Raw genomic sequence first — 24,318 nt, 5'->3', positions numbered from 1 at the left:
TCCATTTGCCATATAGGAAGTTATAATGTATACCAGCAGAAAGGCACAAGACACAGTAATGTTTCAGAACAGTAAAAGTTGACCAAAACAGGATATTACAAGATGCAATCACAATATTTCACCATATCGGTATTTATTTATAGAGTCTCTGCGAACTAACTGTAATTCCTTGAAAAGATGCCAGACAATGTTTTTTGATGACTGCATCGATGCTGCCTCGTGCTCCCGGGAGGAGCTTACAAAGCTCATCAATTACATCAACACCTTCCACCTCGTCCTTAAATTCACCTGGACCATTTCTGACACCTGACACCAAAATTGGAGGTGTACTGGACTGTTAAGAAGGTTACCTCAAATTACAACGTGATCTTGATCAGATGAGCCAGGAGTGGCAGATGGAGTTTCAGTTAGATAAATGTCAGTTGCTGCATTTTGGAAAGGCAAATCAGGGCAGGATATATACAATTAATGATAAGGTCCTGGGCTGTGTTGCAAAAGAAAGAGACCTTGGAGTGCAGGTACATAGTTCTTTGAAAGTGGAGTCACAGGTAGGAAAGTCGTGAAGAAGGTGGTTGGTATGATTGCTCTTATTGGTCAGAACATTGAGTAGAGGAGTTGGGAGGTTCTGTTGCATCTGTACAAGACATTGGTTAAGCCACTATTGGAATACTGCATTCAATTCTGGTCTCCCTGCTATGGGATGTTGTGAAACTTAAAAGGGTTCAGAAAAGATTTACAAGGATGTTGCCAGGGTTGGAGGATTTGGGCTATAGGGAGAGGCTGAACAGGCTGGGGCTGTTTTCCCTGGAGCGTCGGAGGCTGAGGGGTGACCTTAGGGGTTTACAAAATTATGAGGGGCATGGATAGGGTAAATGGACAAAGCCTTTTCCGTGGGTGGGGGGAGTCCAAAACTTAGAGGGCATAGGTTTAAGTTGAGAGGGAAAAGATTTAAAAGGGATATAAGCAGCAACTTCTTCATGTAGAGGGTGGTGCGTATATGGAATGAGCTGCCAGAGGAAGTGGTGGAGGCTGGTAAAATTACAACATGTAAAAGGCATCTGGATGGGAATAGGAATAGGAAGGGGTTTGAGGGAAATAGGCCAAATGCTGGCAAGTGGGACTAGATTAATTTAAGATACCTGGTTGGCATGGACAAGTTGGACTGAAGGGTCTGTTTCTGTACTGTATATGTCTATGACTCTAAATCCTCCTACTTTAGGGACCTTTCTACCTCTGACTCTTACTTTAGTTTTCCTTCCTTGGTCCTCAACCACATCTCTTCCATCTCCCGCACTTCTGCCCTCAAACCCCCTCCCCTCAACAACAATAAGGGTAGAGTTCCCTTAGTCCTCACATACCAGTCCACCAATGTCCGAATCCAACGCATCATCCTCTGACATTTCTGCCACCTACAGTCAGACCCCACCACCAAAAAGATATTTCCTTCCTCACCCCCGTCTGCCTTTCGCAGGGATCGTTCACTCTGCAATTCCTTCATCAACTTTACATTCCCGACCAACCTCTTCCCCCACACCTTGTACCTTTCCCTGCAACCGCAAGAGGTGTATCACCTCCCCTCCATCCAAGACCCCAAACAATTCTTCCAGATCCGACAGAGATTCACCTGCACTTCATCCAACTTGATCTATTGTATCCATTACTCCCGATGTGGTCTCTTCAATATCAGTCAGACCAAACACAGACTCAGGTTTGGTGCACAGACTGCGCACATCAACCAACCTGACCTTCCTGTTGCCATCCACTTTAATTCCCCCTCTCACTCCCCTGGCAACATGTCCATCCTTGGCCTCCTCCACTGTCGGGGGGGGGGGGGGGGGGCGCTGTACAGAAACTGGAGGAACAACACCCAATATTTTGCCTGGGAAGCTTACAGTCTGATGGCTTCACCAGCTTCAAAATCCCCCCACCCCCAGTCTTATCACATGACCATCCCTCCCCTTCGCCTCCCTGACCTGACTTCATCTGTCCATCTTCCAACTCACCTATCCACTCCACTCTTCCCATTGATCAATCACAATAATCCCCTTCCTGCATCCACCCATCACCATCCCACCTCCTCTGCCCCCAACCCCACCCCCCTCCCTCCATTTATTTCTGGGCTCCCTTCCCCCTCCCCATTCCAGATGTTAACTCTCCTGCTCCTTGGATGCTGTCTGACCTGTTGTGATTTTCCAGCTTCACATCTATTGACACTATTTGTTATCGGTTCTGTATTCTGAAGAAGTGATATTGGATTCAAAATATTAACTCTGCTTCTCCATCGACAGAAACTTCCAGAGCTGCCGAGTTCCTCAAGCACTTCTTGCTTTTGTTTCAGTATTTGATATGCTTGCATTGAGGACTGACTGGCAGAAATCAGAGATAAAACCAAGTGTATCAATAAACAGAAACTTCCATTTTCAAATGAACTAGAGACCACCATCAGTCTCATAAAATAAATATGAATAGGCTTTTAAATCAAGTTTACAAAGTTCCATCAGGATTAAGGGATGATCAAATAGAGAGAGTGCTGAAGAAACTCAGCAGGGTTGGCCACATCTGTGGAGAGAGAATCAGAGTTAACATTTCGAGTCTGGTATGAATCTTAAGGGTTGAGGGATGAAGGTAAATCTATTTATTTCATTGTAAAACTGAATGATTAGGCTTCCAATTTTAATCATCACATAATTGATAGAGAAACAGAACTTCAAGGTAAACTTTTCAGTTAAGAATACATTGCAGAGAGTTCTTCTTGATACAGTATCCTGCCCAAGATGGCATGCCAGCAACCAGTCTTGACAAATGGGTTTCCCAGTCAGGAATGAGATGGTTAACTTTCTTGAGGTACTTCTGCAACCATCAGCTATTCAGTCGCTATCCAGATGGCTCTGGCTTGATGTAACAAGTTCATCTCAAGGGGAACTTACAGGAAAACAGTCTGTGTTCAGGATATGTGATACATTGTGTTTGTAAAGCCAAACATGACACATGTTTCTTTGTCCCGTCAATTAAATTTGCTTTTATATGAGAACACCATTAAAAATACAATTGGCTGATCTGATCTTGGGGCAGCCGGTGTAATGTCTATTCAGTTGTAGCAGTGTTCAGTTCCCTCATACAGAAAGCAATGCTTGATTCATTTTTTGCTCAAGATATTTATCACCCTCAGTTGGATTTCCACAGAAATTCATAATAATCACTTCAGTGTCAACCTGGTAAATTTAAACCATGGTGTGGGGCAATCAACACTTTATCTTAGGAGAAAAGGTTGACATTACACATAGAACATAGAGCATTGCGGCGCAGTACAGGTCCTTTGGCCCTCGATGTTGCGCTGACCTGTGAAACCAATCTGAAGCTCATCTAACCTACACTATTCCATTATCATCCATATGTCTAACCAATGACAATTTAAATGCCCTTAAAGTTGGCGAGTCTACTGCTGTTGCAGGCAATGTGTTTCATGCCCCTACTATTTGTAGAGTAAAGAAACTACCTCTGACATCTGTCCCATACCTATCACCCCTCAATTTAAAGCTATGTTCCCTTGTGCTAGCCATCACCATCAGAGGAAAAACGCTCTCACTGTCCACCCTATCTAACCCTCTGATTATCTAATATGTCTCAATTCAGTCACCTCTCAATCTTCTTTCGAACGAAAACAGCCTCAAGTCTCTCAGCCTTTCCTCATAAGACATTTCCTTCATACCAGGCAGCATCCTAGTAAATCTCCTCTGAATCTTTTCCAAAGCTTCCACATCCTTCCTTCTGCTGTTGCCTGAAACATACTCTAACGATTAATTCACGGTTTCCCTGCATTGTTAGTCAGCAATGTTGGTACTGTCAATCTCTGCTTTACAATGTTGGTTATGCTATCACCCACAGTTTTCCTTCAGTTGGCTAACTCAACATCAATCACGCAATGACATGACCCTTCTTCCAATGTCATGGCATTACAGCTCACTGTAATGAATTTAGGCACTGACTAAATTCTCTGCAATTTACTCAGACTTGCACCATTAGTCAATCACTGGAAGCAAGCTTGCACCCACAAATCCTCAGAGTCTATTCACAAATAAAGTCTTTGGGGTCACCTCACTCACATAGGCCTCTGAACATTAAAACATTTCTGCCCTTATCCTGTCCACTCCAAGCCTTGCTTACTATCACACCTTGGTGACTGACATTGACATCAGTCCTCTAATCATCCATAGTGGGCGGCACGGTGGCACAGTGGTTAGCACTGCTGCCTCACAGCGCCAGAGACCCGGGTTCAATTCCCGACTCAGGCGACTCTCTGTGTGGAGTTTGCACATTCTCCCCGTGTCTGCGTGGTTTTCCTCCGGGTGCTCCAGTTTCCTCCCACAGTCCAAAGATGTGCAGGTTAGGTGAATTGGCCATGCTAAATTGCCCGTAGTGTTAGGTAAGGGGGTCAATGTAGGGGTATGGATGGGTTGCGGGTCGGTGAGGACTTGTTGGGCCGAAGGGCCTGTTTCCACACTGTAAGTAATCTAATCTAATCTTTGCTTTAAAATTCCTAAGGTCATTGAAATAACTCCACAGAAGCTGGCATCCTGTTGCCAAGTCACCCTTTATTTACACGTGTGTAGTATTTATCACTGGTGTGGCTCCCTCAGAGCCAGCTCTCTGGCACTGCTGTTGATATCTGTCAGCCAGGACTCCCGGATTAGACCACGTTAACAGCCCGAATTCAGGGAACTCATATTCTATAAGGTCCACTTGGCGGACCTTGTTACACGGAGAAAGTGAGGACTGCAGATGCTGGAGATCAGAGCTGAAAATGTGTTGCTGGAAAAGCGCAGCAAGTCAGGCAGCATCTAAGGAGCAGGAGAGTCGACGTTTCGGGCGTGAGCCTGAAGAAGGGCTCATGCCCGAAACGTCGACTTTCCTGCTCCCTTGGATGCTGCCTGACCTGCTGCGCTTTTCCAGCAACACGCTTTCAGCTCTCACCTTGTTACACCACAACCAGCACATTTAATAGCGTCCCTCAGCTCATCGTCCCTCAGACTGTACCCTTTCGCGCAGGCTTCCTGCCCTTTGTCAGTGCCCATATGGAGCCAACTTACAGAATCCAAGTGTCCTCAGCCTCAGGCACTAATTTACTCACACAGGTGGGCAAACAGGAAATATTCGGATAAACGTCAGTACATTTAACTTTTAAAATAAAGGATCATGATTTTACAAACATGCATTTTTTGTTAGGAGGAGAAAGTGAGGACTGCAGATGCTGGAGATCAGAGTCGAGAGTGTAGGGCTGCCTGACCTCCTGTGCTTTTCCAGCACTACAGTCTGGACTTTTTTGTTAGCATGGTTCGTTCCATTTTGCAGGACTCATTCTCGTATCAAACAAAGTATCAACATCATGTGCCCTCAAAGCAGGTATTGCGTAACTAAACAGCCAGCGTTGAGCGGCTAGGGTTTAATCTATACCGATCCTGCTAGAATTAGATTACAGACGCAAGTTGCTGAACAAGTTTTACTGGGAAAGCTCGATGTTAATATTAATCACATTCCCATAATAAAACTAAATGAAAACATAATTTTAAAACTGAAAAACAATTTTATTTTTCACTTTCAATTAGAGAGAATTATCTGATTTCTTGGCCGTAATTTAATGTCATGCATTGTTAGAAAACAACATTTTACATATGACAAGGCACAACTCCACTGACAGATCCCCTCGTTAATATGTCAGCTTCAAACCTGCAGATGACCTGGCCTCCCCTTGAAGATTTTTTTATTTCCGAGCAGCTTGCTCGGAATGAGGTGGATAGAGGAGGAGTGGGTGCTTATTGGATGATTGCAGACACTGGAATTAAGGGAGGGAGGGAAAATGACAACAGGATGAAGAGAGTCTGTTGACACTGGTGATGCAAGAACACAAGGTCAATAATTCAAAAACAACCAATGTTTGCCAGCAAAAAAAAAGTCAAAGGACATGAGAAATGTCTCAATGGGCGGCACGGTGGCTCAGTGGTTAGCACTGCTGCCTCACAGCACCAGAGACCGAGGTTCCATCCCACTCTCGTGCGAATGTCCGTGTGGAGTTTGCACATTCTCCCCGTGTCTGCGTGGGTTTCCCCCAGTTACTCCAGTTTCCTCCCACAGTTCAAAGATGTGCAGGTCAGGTGAATTGGTCATACTAACTTGCCCACAGCGTTCAGGTATGTGAAGGGTCTGGGTGGGATATTCTTTGGAGGGTTGGTTTGGATGGGTTGGGCCAAATGGCCTGCTTCCACACTGTAGCGATTCTGTGAAACATTTTTGAACCTAGGCAGACCAATTTTCCACTACAGCGGAAGCAGTCTGTGCTGTTTCAGTGTTTGCAAACTTTTTACAAGTACGTAGTTAGTTAGACTAGCATTCAGAGTTTCAGCAGTTTTAAAAGTGAAATAAATTTACCTATAGTCAGAAAATTACTTTTGTCCTAATGTTTAAAAATTTGTTTCCATTATCCAAGTGACATGGTGAAGCTTAATTGTCTATCCCTATCTGACCTCAGAAACTGGCCATGGGTCTTATTTTTGAGCAATTCTGGTCCTTGTGGCACTAATGTTGTCATGATGGCACTGGTGAGGTAGATGCAAAATGTTGAGGCTATATCAATGAAAGTGCAGCTTGTCCAAGTCAGGGCACTGAGCTACTCAAGGAAGACTTGGAGCTGACCTTATTGGAATGGCACTGAACCTTATGGTACAGTTTTGAATTTTTATAATTGTCCAATTGTGTGAATGATAACAGGGTAGGGTAGTTAGCACACAATTAAATTCTTGTATTCCTAAGTCGACAGGAGGTTTCATATTGAATAAAAATCTGGGCATGAGTGGAGGTACTGACAACCAACTGACAAAGTTAGGTGCTTTCTGATACAACTCTGCCCCTGTTTAATTTCTAATAGCTATTGAAACTTTCCATCAATGTCGGTGTTTAAATAAAGAGCCAGTCTGATCTCTGACTTAGTTTTGTTCCATTTGGAGTTGAAGGTGCTCGCCGACAGAGAACAAAATCTCAAACAGCAGAACTCAACAGAGGGATGCAAAATATTCAGATACTCAAAATATTCAAAAAAAGGCAAAAGATTCAACTTTGAAAGATGCATTCCTGTCAAGAGAAAACAATCAAAGCAAAAGTAAAAAGAAAATGAGCCGCTTGGAAGAGAAATAACACTTTGGTACCATCTCACTTTGCCTTTCCAACATTATCAGTCAGAAAGTTACATGGTGAAACAGTATCTGATTCCCCCTGAGAATGAAGTGGTGATGGTCTTCAGTATTCAGCTCGAGCCTTTCACTGGATGAGAGGTGAAAGGAGCAGGTCCCTATACCTCTGTTAAAGATCACTCAGGAAAATGTTGACCAGAGAGTCAGAAAACATTGCTTCCTTGGCTGAGAAGTTCACATCAGATAGAAACTGCTTTTAAAAGCATATTTGAAGAGCACCAAGTATACATGCAGATACTGGGGAATGTGTCAGAACGGTGTGTTGCAGATGTCAGGTGATCACTTTGGCGTGCATAAGGGGTAACGCAAACTGCTTTTCCACACTTGGAATAGACATACAGAGTAACTCAGAACAAGCACAACAGCAGGAACAGGCAAGGACACTGCTGCTGGAAGGGTTAAACATCTTGCAGCTCTTCCAGCCAGCCTTCTGCATGTCCTGCACGTGTGGCTGAAAAGACGATGGATCTAAGTTGCTCATGCAGCTCCATCATCGTTCAAACTGCGACAGCTACTCCTTGGAGTGTTGCCACTAGGGGATAAGCACAACTTTCATTTCAAGAAGCAAAGCTGGGCTAGTACTGGCTAGCCAATTCACACCCCAGCTTTCTCAGGAGCTCTCACATCACACATTAGCACCAACAGTAAACACTATGGCAAGCAGCTTGAGATACCTACTCATTCTAGAGTTTGATTCAAGTGATGTCAATGGGTTGCATGGCTGAGATCTCTGTCTCAGACTTCCTGCAGTGCTCCAGCGAGACATCTCATTTCCCACTTGGGAACCCTGCAGCCTTCAGGACTCAATAATTTGAGAGTCTGAACATCCTCTCTCATCGCCACAATCCAGACCCTGTCACTACATGGACTGCTTTCAGCACAGCCAACCCATTTTCACATACCTCTGGACCCCATTATTAGTCTCTCGTTCTCCCTGACATACTATCATTCATTCTTTTGGTCTGTCCAACCATCATTCTCTCTCTGGGCTCCATTTCTGCCTGTCTGATCGCTCCTTTCCCTCTGCCATCCCCTACCTTCAGCATATATGCCTTTACTTAGCTATTCTCAGTTCTGAAGGGTTACTGGACTTGAAATGTTAACATTGCTTTCTCTCCATAGATGCTGCTAGACTTGTTGAGTTTCTCAGTTTTTCCTCTGCGTTCTACATGAGCCTCTTGCATTCTACTTCATTCTCCCCCTATTCGTTTTACTGTCTTCTTTATTTCTGCTTGTATCTAGTTTCTCCTTACGTGTATCTAGCTTCCTCATCTAGTCATAGCTTCACTAAACTTGCTGTAATGTAGAAACATTCTTGCTGATAACTTTTGGAAGTGGCATTCATATTGTGCAAATGGACAGTTCAGATGCCAGTGTTAGCTCAGAAAAAGCCCGCTTCCTTATGCAGTAGAGATGAAATTGTCATGACTTGAGGATACCGGAACACTGACACATTATTATGCAAACAGATTTTTTTAAAAAATTTTTGCACCTTTACCCTTTTGGGAAATAGTGGTCAAGTGTTAGAAATGTAGGGCATGGGTCAGGGAGGATTAGAATTGCTGCAACAACTCCCTGTGATGATGGCACGCAGATTTGAAAGGACAGGGAAGTAAGATGTTGATTAACAGACCTCAGTCCCGGTCCTCCCAATATGCAATAATGTAAAGCTTATTCTGTAAATAGTCTCATAGATACGGCAAACTGTGTCTTGTTAATTAGGATGAGGAGGTGCTGGTGTTGGACTGGGGTGGACAAAGTTAACAATCGCACAACACCAAATTATATTCCGCCAGATTTACTTGGAAGTACTAGCTTTCAGAGTGCTGCTCCTTCGTCAGGTAGCTAGCTCCGAAAGCTAGTGCTTCCAAATAAACCTGTTGGACTGTAACCTGGTGTTGTTTGATTTTTAATCTGGGGCGATGCCCGTGGTGTCCGCTGGCAGCTCGGGGCGATGCATGTGGTCTCCGCTGGCAGCTCGGGGCCGGTCAGTAGCCCCGCTTCGGCAACGGCCCTGCCGGCCGGTTCACTCGGGGCTCTGGCTTCCACCGCAGCCGAAAGTGACCTGGGGCTAGTAAACCGGGGGATGGGCGAGTGGGTGAGTAACAGGGCGGGGGCAATGGGGATAGGAAGAGTCTGTGTGGAAATGTAGGGACAATGGAGATGGGGTTAATGTGAGGCATGGGGTGAATAGGGGTGATGGGGTGGCGGTGGGGTAGGGATGGGGTTAATGGGGAGGGGGACAATAGGAGTGAGGGGGTAATGGGGATAGAGGGATGATGGGAATGGGGTAATGGGGTGAGGTGGGGCTGATGGGGATGGGAAGGGTTGGTGTGGGTAGGGACAATGGGATGGAAGGATGGTTGTGGTTGGGGGGCACTGGGTTGTGATTGAGTTAATAGGAGTGAGGGGGTAATGGGGAATGGGGCAATGGGGTGAGGTGGGGCTAATGGGGATGGGAAGGGTTGGTGTGCGTCAGGATGGGGGTCAGTGGGTTGTGGATTTGGTTAATAGGAGTGAGGGGCTAATGGGGAATGAAGGGATAATGGGAATGGGGTGAGGTGGAGCTGATGGAGATGGGAAGGATCAGTGTGGGTAGAGATGATGGGGGTAAAGTGGATGGAGGGATGATGTGGATGGGGGGCAGTGGGTTGTGGATGGGGTTAATGGGGATGGAGGGGTAATGGGAATGGAGTGAGGTGGGGCTAATGGGGATAGGAAGGGTTGGTGCAGATGGGGGTTAATGGGAGTGGGCAATGAGGATGAGGGCAGTGGGGTGAATTGGTGGTTACAGGAATGGGAAGGGTTGGTGCAGTTAGAAAGGATCATGGGGGTTGGGAGGTGGAGAATGTATTGTGTAAATGAAGGGGTAGGTTCAAGGGATCAATTTTGTGGAAAGCCATAATGATTTGAGGTATCACTGAATAGCTTTCTCAAGTTCAGTGTTTCAGGTAATTGTCAAAGCTGTGCCTCATTCATCCCAAACTGCAAATATCCTCACTGTGCAAATATCTAATTGATTTGCAGGGTTCAAACAGAAAAACCTGGTCCCTCTATCCTTACTTGCTGGTTCAGCCATATGATGTTTCCACTCAGCGTAAAATAACCATGTTAAAAAAGCGCAGAGCTCAGAGGGTAACTCACTCTGCAAACTGACAGAAAATATTCTCAAAATGGACACACTGTAGTTTTCCAGAAATTACGGCTTCTCCTCTGAAGAAAATAAAACTAAAAAGTTCTGCCTGTTCCCCAAACCCATAATGGATCACGGAAAAGTCACTCTTTGCATGTCATTTTTATGCTGGGATTAACTGCTAACTTTACATTGTCTCTCTCAGGCTTATTGATCGCTCCATGATGATTTCGTATTCAGTATGCAACCAGAACACAAATCAAGACAAACTTCCAATACTAGACAAGCAGAAGACATTTGCCTATGTAACTATAAATTCAAAGAGAGACTAATGGAAGATATTCGCATCAACCCCCTGTGAGGCTTGCATTTGAATGGAATAGCTCAGTGCCTCCCTGAATTGTGTGTCACCAGCAGGAGTCTGAATAGAAAAGAAAATAAACAACGCCATGAAATACTATGGATTAATGATTAATTCTTGCCAAGAAGATACTTTTGGTAGAGATTTCAACTCACACATATACTTAGAGTCACAGAGTCATAGAGATGTACAGCATGGAAACAGACCCTTTGGTCCAACCCGTCCATGCCGACCAGATATCCCAACCCAATTTAGTCCCACCTGCCAGCACTCAGCCCATATCCCTCCAAACCCTTCCTATTCATATACCCATCCAGATGCCTCTTAAATGTTGCAATTGTACCAGCCTCCACCACATCCTCTGGCAGCTCATTCCATAAACGTTCCACCCTCTGCATGAAAAAGTTACCCCTTAGGTCTCTTTTATATCTTTCCCCTCTCACCCTAAACCTCTGCCCTCTAGTTCTGGACTTCTAACAAGAATCCCGAGATAACTAAAAAAACTGTAATATTGGTCCTTTTTTTCCCTCTTGCTCAGCACGTGGACGGCATTGGTTCCTTTTGAGATGAGTCAACTCAATTGACAAATCAAGTGTTTGGATCAGAGCGGTGCTGGAAAAGCACAGCAGGTCAGGCAGCATCTGAGGAGCAGATAAATCGACTTTTGCTCGAAACATCGATTTTCCTGTTCCTCGGATGCTGCCTGACCTGCTGTGCTTTTCCAGCACCACTCTGATCTAAACTTTGGTTTTCAGCATCTGCAGTCCCGATTTTTGCTTAAAACAAGTGTTTGGTCGACTGAGTATGAATCAAAACATCAAACAGTCTTTACAGCAATTAAAGCAGGCCACTATATGGTTTTAAGACATTCCTTACAATTCTGATATACCTGTTTTAATATAACCTGTGAAAATGGGTTGACTGTGCTGAAAGCAACTCATGTCATTGGCCAGGCCTGGGGTGCAAGGGAAGGTAAAAGACATGGAAGATGGTGTTCAGGCACTAAAACTAAAAAGGGGAGACACAATGGCTCAGTGGTTAGCACTGCAACCTCACAGCACCGGAGACTTCCTGCCTTCGGTGACTGTCTGCACGGAGCGTGCACATTCTCCCTGCGTCTGCATGGGTTTTCTCCGGATGCTCCGGTTTCCATCCAAAGTCCAAAGATGTGCAGGCTATGCTCAATTGCCCAGAGTGTTAGGTGAATTAGTCAGAGGGGAATGGGTCCAGGTGGTTTACTCTCGGAGGATCGGTGTGGACTTGTTGGGCTGAAGGGCCAATTTCCTCATTGCAGGGAATCTAATCTAAACAACATGATGAGGGTCTTGTGGTGCAATGGGAGTGCACCTAATTTTGAGCCAGAGACCTAGGTTCAAGTCCCACCTGGTCCAGAAAGAACATCCCTAAACAAGTTGATTCAAATAAACATCATGATGTTACGACCCCTCCTTTGCTGGCAGAGGGTGGGAACTGGAGCTCCAGATCAGATGTTGGAGTAGGTAGTGAACAGCCCGACACAGTGCGCACCGAGTCTGTGAGGAGGGATAGGCATTTGATAGGGCAAAGGTGCAATAAGTGTGATGGGTTGACGTGTCTATTTTAATACAAGAAGTATCAGGAATAAGGGTGACGAACTCAGAGCATGGAGCAGCACTTGGAACTATGATGTTGTGGCCATTAGGGAGACTTGGCTATCACATGGACAGGAATGGTGTTGGATATTCCAGGGTTTAGATGTTTCAAAATCAATGGGGTGGGTTGAAGGAGAAGAGGTGGGTGAGTTGCATGGCTAATCAGGGATAGTATCACAACTGCAGAAAAGGAGGTCGTCGAGAAGGGTTTATCCATTGAGTCATTATGGATGAAAATCAGAAACAGAAAAGGAGCAGTCACTTTATTGGGAATTTTCTGCAGACCCTCTACAACAGACACAGAGGAGCAGGTTGAGAGGCAGATTTTGGAAAGATGCAGAGGTAACAGGGTTATTATCAGAGGCGACTTTAACTTCCCTAATATTAATTGGAAATATTGGGCAATAGTTTGGATGGAGCAGTTTTTGTCAGGTGTGTCCAGGAAGGATTCCTGACTCAATATGTAGATTGGCCAACTAGAGGGGAGGCCATATTGGATTTGGTGCTTGGCAACGATCCATGCCCAGTGTCAGATCTCTCAGTGGGAGAGCATTTCGGTGATAATGATCACAACTCCCTGACTAGAGAAAGTAAGGACTGCAGATGCTGGAGGTCAGAGTCAAGAGTGTGGTGCTGGAAAAGCACAGCAGGTCAGGTAGCATCCGAGCAGCAGGAGAATCGACATTTCGGGCAAAAGCCCTTCATCAGGAATGATTAAGGGCTTATGGCCGAAACGTTGATTCTCCTGCTCCTTGGATGCTGCCGGATCTGCTGTGCTTTTCCAGCATCACACTCTCGACTCACAACTCCCTGACCATTACTATAGTCATGGAGAGGGATAGGAGCAGATGGTATGGGAAAGTATACAATTGGGGGAGGGGGAATTACAATGCTACTAGGCAGGAACTGCGACGCCCAAATTGGGGACAGATGTTCTCAGGAAAATGCATGACATAAATGTGGAGGTTGTTTAGGGAGCACTTGCTGATAGTGCTGGACAGGTTTGTCCCACTGAGGCAAGGTGGGGATGGAAGGTTGGAAGAACCTTAGGTGACAAGGGATGTGGAACATCTAGTCAAGAGGAAGGAGGAAGCTTACTTAAGCTTGAGGAGTCAAGGATCAGACAGGGCTTTAGAGCGTTACAAGGAGCTGAAGAATGCTCTTGGGAAAGCTAGAAGGGGGCAAGAGAAAGCTTTAGTGGGTAGGTTTAAGGTAAACCCTAAGGCATTCTACACTTATGTGAGGAAAAAGAGAATGGCCAGAGTGAGTGTAGTGGAGGGAATTTGTGTGTGGAGTCGGAGGAGGTAGGGGAGGTCCTTACTGAATATTTTGCTTCAGTATTCACTACTGAGAGGGACCTTATTGTTTCTGAGGACAGACTGATATGCTCAAACAGGTTAACGTTAAGAAGGAGGATGTGCTGAAAAATTTGAAAAATATAAGGATAGATAAGTCCCCTGGGCCAGACGGAATATACCCAAGGTTACTACAGGAAGTGAGAGAAGAGATTGTTGCACCTTTCATAATGACCTTTGTGTCCTCACTGTTCGCTGGAGTAGTGCCAGATGATTGGAGGGTGGCAAATGTTATTCCTTTGTTCAAGAAAGCAAATAGGGACAATCCTGGGAATTATAGACCAGTCAGTCTTATGTCTGTGGTGGGCAAAGTATTGGAGTGGATTCAGAGAAATAAAATGTTTAATTACTTGGAAAACCATAGCTTGATTAGAGATAGTCAGACAGGCTTTGTGAGGGGCAGGTCATGCCTCATAAACCTTATTGAATTCTTTGATGGATTTTAGCAAGGTGTTTGATAAGGTTCCTCATGGTAAGCTCATTCAGAAAGTAAGGAAGCATGGGATACAGGGAAATCTGGCTGTCTGGACACAGAGTTGACTGCCCCATAGAAAATAGCGCGTGAAGATAGGTGGAAAGTATGCAGCCTGGAGCTTGGTGACCAGTGTCTTCTGCAGGATCAGTTCTGGGAACTCTGCTCTTTGTGATTTTTATGAATGACTTGGATGAGGAAGTGCAAGGGTGGATCAGTACGTTTGCCAATGACATGAAGGTTGGTGGAGTTGTGGATAGTGTGGAGGGTGGTTGTAGGTTGCAATGGGACATTGACAGGATGTAGGACAGGACTGACAAGTGGCAGATGGAGTTCAACTTGAAAAAGTGTGATGTCATTCACTTTGGAAGGTCGAATTTGAATGCAGAATACAGGGTTAAAGGCAGGATTCTTGACAGTGTGGAGGTAAAGAGGGAGCTTGGGGTCCATGTCCATAGATCTCTCAAAGTAGCCTTCCAAGATGATAGGGTTGTTATGAAGGCTTGTGGTGTATTGGCTTTCATTAGCAGGGGGATTGCGTTTAAGAGCCGCGAGATTATGCTGCAGCTCTGAAGAGCCCTGGTTAGACTACACTTGGAATATTATGTTCAGTTCTGGTTGCTTCATCATGGGCGGGATGTGGAAGCTTTCGAGAGGGTGCAGACGAGACTTACCAGGATGCTGCCTGGACTGGAGGGCATGTCTGATGAAGAAAGGTTGAGGGAGCTAGGACTTCTCTCATTGGAGTGAAGAAGGTTGACAGGTGACTTGATAGAGATGTACAAGATGATGAGAGGCATAGATAGGATGGATAGCTAGAGACTTTTCCCCAGGGCAGAAATGGCTATCAAGAGGGGGCATAATTTTAAGGTAATTGGAGGAAGGTTTAGGGGAGATGTCAGAGATAGGTTCTTTACACAGGGAGTGGTGGGTGTGTAGAATGTACAGCCAGTAGTGGTAGTAGAGTCAGATACATGAGGGACTTTTACACAACTCTTGGATAGGTACGTGGAAGATAGTACAATGAAGGGTATGTAGGTTAGTCTGATCTTAGAGCAGGAGAAAAGGTCAGCACAACATCAAGGACCGAAGAGCCTGTACTATACTGTACTGTTCTATGTTCTAAGATTTCTCTACATTGTCGCTATAAATATAGATATGATTTCAGAAAAACCATTTATCCTTGGAAATGGTCTGACCTCATGGAAAGGAATGATTAAACACAAGTAGCAGATTGGAGAAAATAACACAAGAGTCAGGAGAAATATATTGGCAAGCCTTTTTTGCAATTTTTATCCCAGGTTGCATGATGAAACATCTTAAATCACTTCCACTTTCTTTTCTCATGCTGTGACTCAGAATGAAACTGCTGCACACAAATATGTCTGAAATATGAATCAAATTGTGCAAGCCAGTTTTACTTCCCAAAACCTGCAGTGCGATAGTAGCTACTGAACTCCAAATTAAGCATTCTCTTAAACATAAACCACCTGCTTTTTAAGGGAATTGCTAGTTTTGTGAATGAATGTAGGAACTTTTAGAGAACTGAGAAAGTCTTTGTGGGAACAGTCAGAAAGTGTGACAAACGGTTGATCTCCCAGTGAATGGGTCATTGTGAAAATCAGGTCACTTGCTTAAAAATCCAGAACTACCTCATTTGACTGACAGACATTATGCTGCAACTCCTTTCCTACCGATATTGTGGAGGTCCCTGAAGCAAATGGACTGCAGTGACTCAAGAAGGCAACATCTCAAGGGCAACCTGAGATGGACAATTAATGATATCTCAGCCCATGAAGTGCACAGCCCATGAACGAATTAAAGAAATCAAATTTTGACACACTTTGATTGTTTCACAATATTGTCACAAAACGTAGTTGAGGATGGATTTTCCCACTTTTCCTGAGAGATCCATTGTAGGCATTTTGTGATTTTTCCCATGCAATTGTCCTCTCTTCACCTCATCAATTACTCAAGTGGCCACTACAGCACCCGACCCACGCAGTTGGGTGGCAGGAGAGAAAGAAATGCTCATTGCTGCCAGGCTTCAGTGACATTCACCTCATTGGGCTCTACTTCTCAACCTCACTCCACAGCCCAAATTTGGGAGAACCGAATTACAAGCTAGATAAGCAACAGCCCGACACAGTCATACTCACAGCATCTAACTCTACAATGTCTCAGAGATAACCAGTATCACCCATGTCCCACTGGCAGGACAGACCCAGCAGACAGGCAGAACTGCGGCATACAGTTATCCTGGGAGTCCTCCCAAATTGACTCTGGCTTCCACCAAGTCATCAAGTCAAACGTGGGCAAGGAAACCCATCCTGCTTATACTATGTACCTCACCATCCTGCCTCCCCAACCTCCACTCCTCTTGGCTGATGTATCAGCTGTGCTTGAAGATCACAATCCGAGCTGGTCATGACCTTGGTGCTAGTTGGAATCTGTGGCAGGTGGTTAAGGGACCAACAAGAGGGAATAAACATTGTTGACCTGATCCTTACTAATTTGTCAGCAATTGGTACATGACAGCACTGATAAAAGTGGTCAGTGCCACAGTCCTTGTGGGGACCAAGCCCCATCTTCACTGTGAGAATACACCCTATAGTGGTGTGTGATACCAACACCTTGCTAGGTGGGATAGACTTTTAACAGATCGAGCAATTCAAAACTGAGCATCAATGAGGACATCAGCGCAGACTGGACTCCATGCAACCAGTGACCTCACAGCCCAGCATACACCCCACTCTGCCTTTACAATCAAGTCAGCGCATCAGACCTTGTTCAACAAACAGGGCAGGAAGGTATGCCAGGAGCAGCACTAAGTGTACCTAAAACTGAAGTTACAACACAGGACTAGTTGTGTGCCAAGTAGCAGAAGCAGTGAGTGATTGACAGGGCAAAGCATTTTCACAAATAACGGATCAATGTTAAGCTCTGCAGTCCTGACACATTGAACATGCCATGGCTCCCACATGGATTACTGTTTGCTTGAGAAACATGCATCTGGTCTTTGTGCTCCACAGCCCATACAGCTCCATAGCGACTTCCTTCTCTATGGGCATACATGTGAAAGGCCTTCCTGTGATCTGGGTGTCCCCCTCCCTTAAGGGGGCTATCTTTATTTTATTTTAAGCCTCTTTGTGTTAGCGAGCCAGATGAGTTTTTCCCAACAATCGATTCATAGGCATTATTAGGCTCTTAACCGTGATTTTTTTTATTGCATTCAAATTCCACCATCTGCCATGGAGGGATTTTAACCCGTGTTCCCGGAACATTACTGGATCTCTGGAGTAACAGTCCAGTGATAATACTACTAGGCCATCGCCTCCCCGATTACGAAGACTACAGGGCTTTATTCCTCCTAGTTCTCTATGTAGCCTTCAACAGTTGGTTACAATATCCTCCTCCTCCTATACCTTCCCTCTGTAGAGCGGTTCAATGGAAATTCTCTCACTTGTTTCCATTCTTAGTTATAAAACTTTTGTCAGAGCATTTCCAGAAATAGTTCCTTTCCTCACCACTGCTCTCCACCTTCAAATGTAACACTTTTTGCCACAATAATTTGTTGATGTACGTGCTACCTTGCGGTGACTTCATCTCAACCTCCACCTGTAGACTGGGGACCCTTTGTTTTGATTCTCCGCGAACTGTCAATCCCTCTGCTAGGAAACCACCCCCCCCCCCCCCCCACCATTAAATTAATAATAATCATAACCGCTCAGCAGGAAGTGAGTAACTTCGAGGATTAACAGAGAAATACACAAGTTATGAAGCAAACATTGTAGCAACCATCTGATATGTGTGTGTGCAATCCCAAAGCCGATAGTTAGAGAAAGTCACTTAGAGCACGTGGAGTCTGTAAAGATGAATTCAGTAAAGACAAGAAACACATATGACATAAGCATGCTTTTACAATACCAAGTTAGCCTGAATCTCAAAGTATAGATAATTTACTTCCTTCCTGCTGAAGGGCTTTTGCCTGAAACATTGATTTTCCTGCTCCTCGGATGTTGCCTGACCTGCTGTGCTTTTCCAGCCTCACACTTTCCGACTCCGACTCTCTAGCATCTGCAATCCTCACCTTCTCATACTTTACTCATATGTCAAGCGGCTTGGTCAGGAGGTGCCATTGTCACAGTTATCAGTGATCTTGTCGCTCATTCTTATTTTTATTGTCAAGCGTTTTCTTTTTCGGACTGTAATTGCTGTTCTAGAGTTTGCTTATATTGATACACAATAGCCACATGTTGCTCCAGAGTAGCCATTGACTGATCTTGTTCCTTAAGCGGCTTTGAGTGGTTCAAACTGTCTTGGAATTTGCTGTTTTGTTTCTTAAGAGTTTCCAGCTCATTTTATGTCTTTCTGGTTTTAAACACTCGATCATTCAAATGTCATAAAGGTTTTGGCCTTCTGTCGGTTTAATATATTTTTCTCCAAAATTTTGTTCCTTCAAAGTCTAGACCACTTCCACTTGCTGCTTGGTTTCTTTGCTTGAGTTTTTTTCACTAAAACACCATTGCTGACTCATTTATTTCTGAGTGATTCGTCTGATTATGAAGAAGCTAGGTTTTCAACATGCTTCAACAGAGTGCGACGGTTGATTCATACATTTTAGCACAATTTAAAATGGTCAGCCATGTGTTTTACCAGTAGATTAACTGGGTTGCTGACATTTCAAGCACAATAGGTCACATCAGTGTGATTGCCATTCATCATGTTATATTCATGATAATGTTCAAACACTCACTCACTCATCAGGTTTTGATTAATCCCTTTCATTAGTTTATTAACACAAAAGCACACCTGATTAAAGTTATGAAGCAGACATTGCTGTCGCCACCTGATCTGTGTATGTATACAGCTTGCAAACTCAAAGCAGACTTGCTGTCAGTAAGAGGCACAATGATATCACACAGAAAAGGCAAGGTACATATACAATATCATCTTATCAAACTGCTAGTTCAACTTTCCCTCTTGCATAAACTACTATCGCCTCCAGTACATTATATTTGGCATCCATTCTAACTCTACTGGTTCCATCTTACATTCAAGCTGCATAATCAAAAGCATAATCATAAACTGTAACACAAAATGAGTCACTCATTACATTACAACGTTACCTTACTTTCATCTCCATTACGTTCCTCTGACTTGCCTCAGGCCAGCAGTAAATTAAACTTTCACACACTTAATTTGTTGCTTCCAAACTTGGCTACTGAAGTGACCCTCCATTAGTTTGCAAATGTCCAAACTTCTGTTGCAAATGTCTTTCACGAGCAGATTTTATTCCATTGTTTGCTGATCGATCAGCTATCTCACTCTCCTCGTTCTGATGAGGAGGTGCCAGTGTTGGACTGGGGTGAACAAAGGTAAAAATCAGGATTAGATCTGGATGAAGCCATTCCTGATGAAAGGTTTTTGCCTGAAACACTGATTTTCCTGCTCCTCTGACACTGCCTAAGCACCCAAACAGATTAAAGCTTAAACCCAGTTGAGAATCTCTTTGACAAGTGGAGTGAATTGCTGTCATTCTGTATTGATTGACATGTTTAAGCAATAATTATTACTTGTTCATTCTGTGATCTCTTTTGTCAATGTTTCAATGATGATTTAGATAAGATAAGTTGATGTAACATTTTCACAGATTGCTATGAATGCTTTAATGATCTGCTTTACACTACTAGAGGATTGGAGCCATACCAATTTTTTTTTAACATTTCTGAATGAATGTGCATTTTCTCAACAGTTGTACTGGTTGAGTTAGTTCAGTTGTTATGTACAAAGTGCAGAATAGGTGAAGGGGCAGCAACTGAAGGGGCATGAGCTTGCAGAGTGAGTAGGATGGGAAATGGGGAGTCGTTGGGGAACAGGGCGTATAATCTACTGAACTTAACATTCAAGAGGTTCCCAAATCCAAACTGGGTTCATGTCTCCCATGACGGACCATGAATCACACCTTCTTGCGAAGATGATCCAACCCTCCAGAAAATGTGGTGGGCTAGGAGATACTGATCTCGAGAATGGAACTGGTGAGGTCGGGAAGGTCAGGTGTGGACTTGTTGCACACACTCCTCTCCTGGGGTAGGGAATTTTCTTACTGCCAGGAATGGAAGTGGGTCTCACCCATTCATTCTTAAACATCTTGGGAGTCCCTCTGTGTGAAAATTTAATCTACTCTCTTGTTTTGCAGTTGGATTGTTTTCATCATAGTATATCCTGGAGGGAAAATAACACAAAGGACAGCAGGAACATGAAACAAATACAGAAATTGCTGGCGAAACTCATCAGGTCTGTGCAGAGTTAATGTTTCTGGCCCAGCGACCATTCATTCGTTGGTTCTACTCTTTCACTTTAGATGCTGCCAGACCTGCTGAGTTTTTCCAGCAACTTCTGTTTTTATAAGCTGATGGTATTCCAAAACTGGGCCCACTTGGAATGGAAGTGTTTTCACTTAAGGCCTTTGTTAATTTACAACAGATTTTTTTTCGAGACAATGAGTAACTGTAATTCTTGTGTCAATTAACAAATCAGAAACTGGTAAAGTGAATGTTAAATAAGGTCATTCTGGCACAGGAGTATTGCTTTGAAATCAAACAACATGATGATCCAACAATAAGTCAGATACTAAATGGTCGGCTTTCGCTTTACAAAATAAAAGATAATTTTCAAGAGACCATATGATCTAGCCACATGCCTGCACTAGTTATCCCATCTGCCACTCAATACATTTTTAAAACCCCGACGGAAATAAGCAGTTTATTGATTTTTACTTATTATGTGTACATTTTCATATAAGTAAATGTAATAGGGAAGCACCTGGAACTTTTAACACATCTCAAAAAGGGGAGGAACAAACTACATTGCCTTAAATAATGGGTGACAAGAATCATCAGCTAGCAACAAATTAGGGAAGGAAGAATTCAACGATACTTTCTATTAATTTGACTTTTTACTCCAGTGTTGCAATTGTGTTCTATGCATTAAATTCTCACACAGAAATAACTGTTACACAAAACAATGCAATAACCTCTGATAACCTCAGTTCACAGATGGGCCAAAGACAATTCAGTCTTTTAGGCAGAACCTGTGCTAAACATCAGACAAAGTGAACAATCAGATGCCAGGATGGTGTTGTGTGATTGCTTTAAGCTCCCTGATGCCTGTTTATCTCCGTGAGTTAAAACTCACACAACATCAGGTTATAGTCCAACAGGTTTAATTGGTGTTGTGTGATTTTTTACCTTTAGTCCACTCCAGTCCAACACTGGCTCCTGGATGTAGGTTTGCTCGCTGAACTGGAAGGTTCATTTTGTCACCCTACTAGGTAACATCTTCAGTGGGCCTCCAGGCAAAGGAAGGAAGATGGGCAGGGACGACAGGTCATGAGGATGGTGCTGAGCTGGCAGGTTGGAACTGGGGTAAGATGGAGCACCGTCCTCATGACCTGTCCTACCTGCCTATTTTCCTTCCCACCTATCCGCTCCACCCTCCTCTCTGACCTATCACCTTTATCCCCAACTCCATCCACCTATTGTACTCTCGGTTACCTTCTTCCGAGCCCCACCCCACTCCTATTTATCTCTCCACCCTGGAGGCTCCCTGCCTCATTCCTGATGAAGGGCTTCTGCCCGAAATGTCGATTTTCCTGGTCCTCAGATGCTGCCTGACCTGCTGTGTTTTTCTAGCACCAATCTAATCTTCACTCTGATCTCCAGCATCTACAGTACCCACTTTCGCCATGTTGGACTAGGAGGCTAGCCAGGCAAAATGCTTTGAAAGCAATGGAAGCAGATAGTGACTGTGGGGTCCCAATGAGTACCAAGGTCATTGAGTGCATCTTCAAATGTCAAACCCTCCCCACTTCACCACCAGTTCATAGTGCCACACTCATCAGCAATGCATAGGATTCACATTGTACACCTCTTCCTAACACCATGACCACAACTAATGGACCAGTCCGATTCCACAGGATTCCCAGGGCTGCCAGATATCCAGCTTTGGTGCTTGGTGAGTGGGTGGGGGGAAATGAGGCTGTACAAGGTGCAAAGGTGGGTTGGGGGTTTCTGGCCTGGTGGTCCGAAATGGAGTTCTCGCTGTCACCCAGACTGAGCTGCCAGAACTTCAAACCTGAAAGACCCGTTTTCAAAGAGAGAGAAAAAAACAACCCGCACTGTCAGCTTTTTCTTAAAGCTGGTGAACGATGAAGCTGCCTGAAGGTATTTCCCACTCCCAGTAAATGTCACGGGCAGTACTGAGATGGGACAAGTTGCTTTTCTGAAGACAGGGTAAAGAAAACAGTAATGGCAGCTTTTCCCTTGCATCTAAAGCAGAAAGCCTGGTCAGGAGGTGGTAACTGAAGAGGATTTAAGTATACACATAGGGCTTCAGTTAATTATGAAGCACAAAGGTTACAAGTAACACAGAGGGGTTTCAGCACGCTCTTCAACTGTAACAAAGTACAGAGGCACCTCGATTATCTGAACACCTCAGGCGGGGAGTATTTTGTTTGGATGATCGAATGCCAGATAACACAGTTCAGCCAAGCATCGGGACCTTGCGGTCTTGTCTGGATAATCCAAAATTCAGATAATTGAATGCCCGATAATCGAGGAATTGAGTATAGAAGCAAAGAGGTTCTTCTGCAGCTGTACAGGGCCCTGGTGAGACCACACCTGGAGTACTGTGTGCAGTTCTGGTCACCAAATTTGAGGAAAGACATTCTGGCTATTGAGAGGGTGCAGCGTAGGTTCACGAGGTCAATTCCCGGAACGGCAGGACTGTCTTATGTTGAAAGATTGGAGCGACTGGGTTTGTATACCCTTGACTTTAGAAAGCTGAGAGAGGATCTGATTGAGACATATAAGATTATTAAAGGATTGGACGCTCTGGAGGCAGGAAACATGTTTCCGCTGATGGGTGAGTCCCAAACCAGAGGACACAGCTTAAAAATAAGGGGTAGGCCATTTAGAACAGAGTTGAGGAGAAACTTCTTCACCCAGAGAGTGGTGGTTGTGTGGAATGCTCTGCCCCAGAGGGCAGTGGAGACAAGTCTCTGGATACTTTCAAGAAAGAGTTGGATAGAGCTTGAAAAGATAGTGGAATCAAGGGTTATGAGGATAAGGCAGGAACAGGATACTGACTGAGGATAATCAGCCATGATCATAATGAATGGTGGTGCTGGCTCAAAGGGCAGAATGGCCTACTCCTGCACCTATTGTCTATTGTCTCTGTATAGCAACCATCCGAGCTTTCACTCAGATTTTAATTCCTCAGTTGTGGGAGGCAGCACTGCAAAGTGAGGCCCATGTTTCGTGGGCAATGACTGCAGCAAAGGCAGGCGTCACCTCCCACTGGATCACAGTGGTTGGAGCTCAGGATGAGGGCCCAGCTGGTTGCCACTGTTGACGACCAGGTCCCACTGCTCAGAGGGTCTCTCAGTGTCACACCAGTCTGTCCTCTGACAGCTGACGGAGATTATTCTGGTGCTGCCACGCACGACTCCATGGGCCTTCTGTCCCCTCTCGGCTTTTGTGTGCCCCCCTTCCCCAGCAAGTCCAAACATCAGGGGAGGTCATGTAATTCAAAGCCAGGCCTTCAGGCTCCAGGCTGTCCATCCAGGTCACCTGCAATCTCACCCTAACCCCATTGCCAATGGACGTCACCTGCTGGCTATCAGCCGTGTTGCAGTCATTAGATAGGAGAACACAGGGCATGGCTGGTCTGGATTAGTTGGCCTGTTCTTTAAGATATTGGCCAATAGACACTGATGGCTGGTAACAGGGAACTAACTGGACAGCTAGCGAAATGCGGAGCCACAGTGATCCACAGTTTTTGTTTTAATCCGGCCAGAATTGGAAAAGGCAAAAATTTGATTTCCCAGAGGTCGTTTCCTTTCACTCGTGCAGGGAGAAGAAGAACATGAGAGAGAGAGACAGAGTGTGAGGGGGACCAGGAGTGTGAGGGGGACCAGGAGTGCGAGGGGGACCAGGAATGTGAGGGGGACAGACAGAGTGTCAGAGGGACTAGGAGTGTGAGGGAGAAATGAGGAGTGCAAGAGGGGAATGAGGAGCGCGAGGGGATCAAGGAGTGTGAGGGGAGATGAGGAGTGTGAGGGGA

General features: G+C 44.7%; 1 protein-coding gene across 2 annotated transcripts in view; it reads right to left on the bottom strand.

Moving 5' to 3' along the window:
* rassf4a (Ras association domain family member 4a) overlaps positions 1 to 24,318 on the bottom strand; it is a 265,979-nt gene that overhangs the window by 78,506 nt on the left and 163,155 nt on the right. Inside the window, exon 1 of one of the 2 annotated variants that reach the window (XM_060854243.1) lies at positions 19,328 to 19,352. The exons of the other annotated variant lie outside the window; for it this stretch is intronic. Within the exon in view, the coding sequence (XP_060710226.1) occupies positions 19,328 to 19,339 (12 nt within the window). The 5' untranslated portion in view covers positions 19,340 to 19,352. Of the gene's footprint in view, positions 1 to 19,327; positions 19,353 to 24,318 lie in introns of those variants that run through there. 2 annotated transcript variants of the gene reach the window in all.

The sequence above is a fragment of the Hemiscyllium ocellatum genome, chromosome 43 (genome assembly GCF_020745735.1).
Source record: "Hemiscyllium ocellatum isolate sHemOce1 chromosome 43, sHemOce1.pat.X.cur, whole genome shotgun sequence".
Lineage (NCBI taxonomy): Eukaryota > Metazoa > Chordata > Chondrichthyes > Orectolobiformes > Hemiscylliidae > Hemiscyllium > Hemiscyllium ocellatum.
Note: the sequence above shows the minus strand (reverse complement) of the source record. Positions and strands in the feature narration are given on the sequence as shown.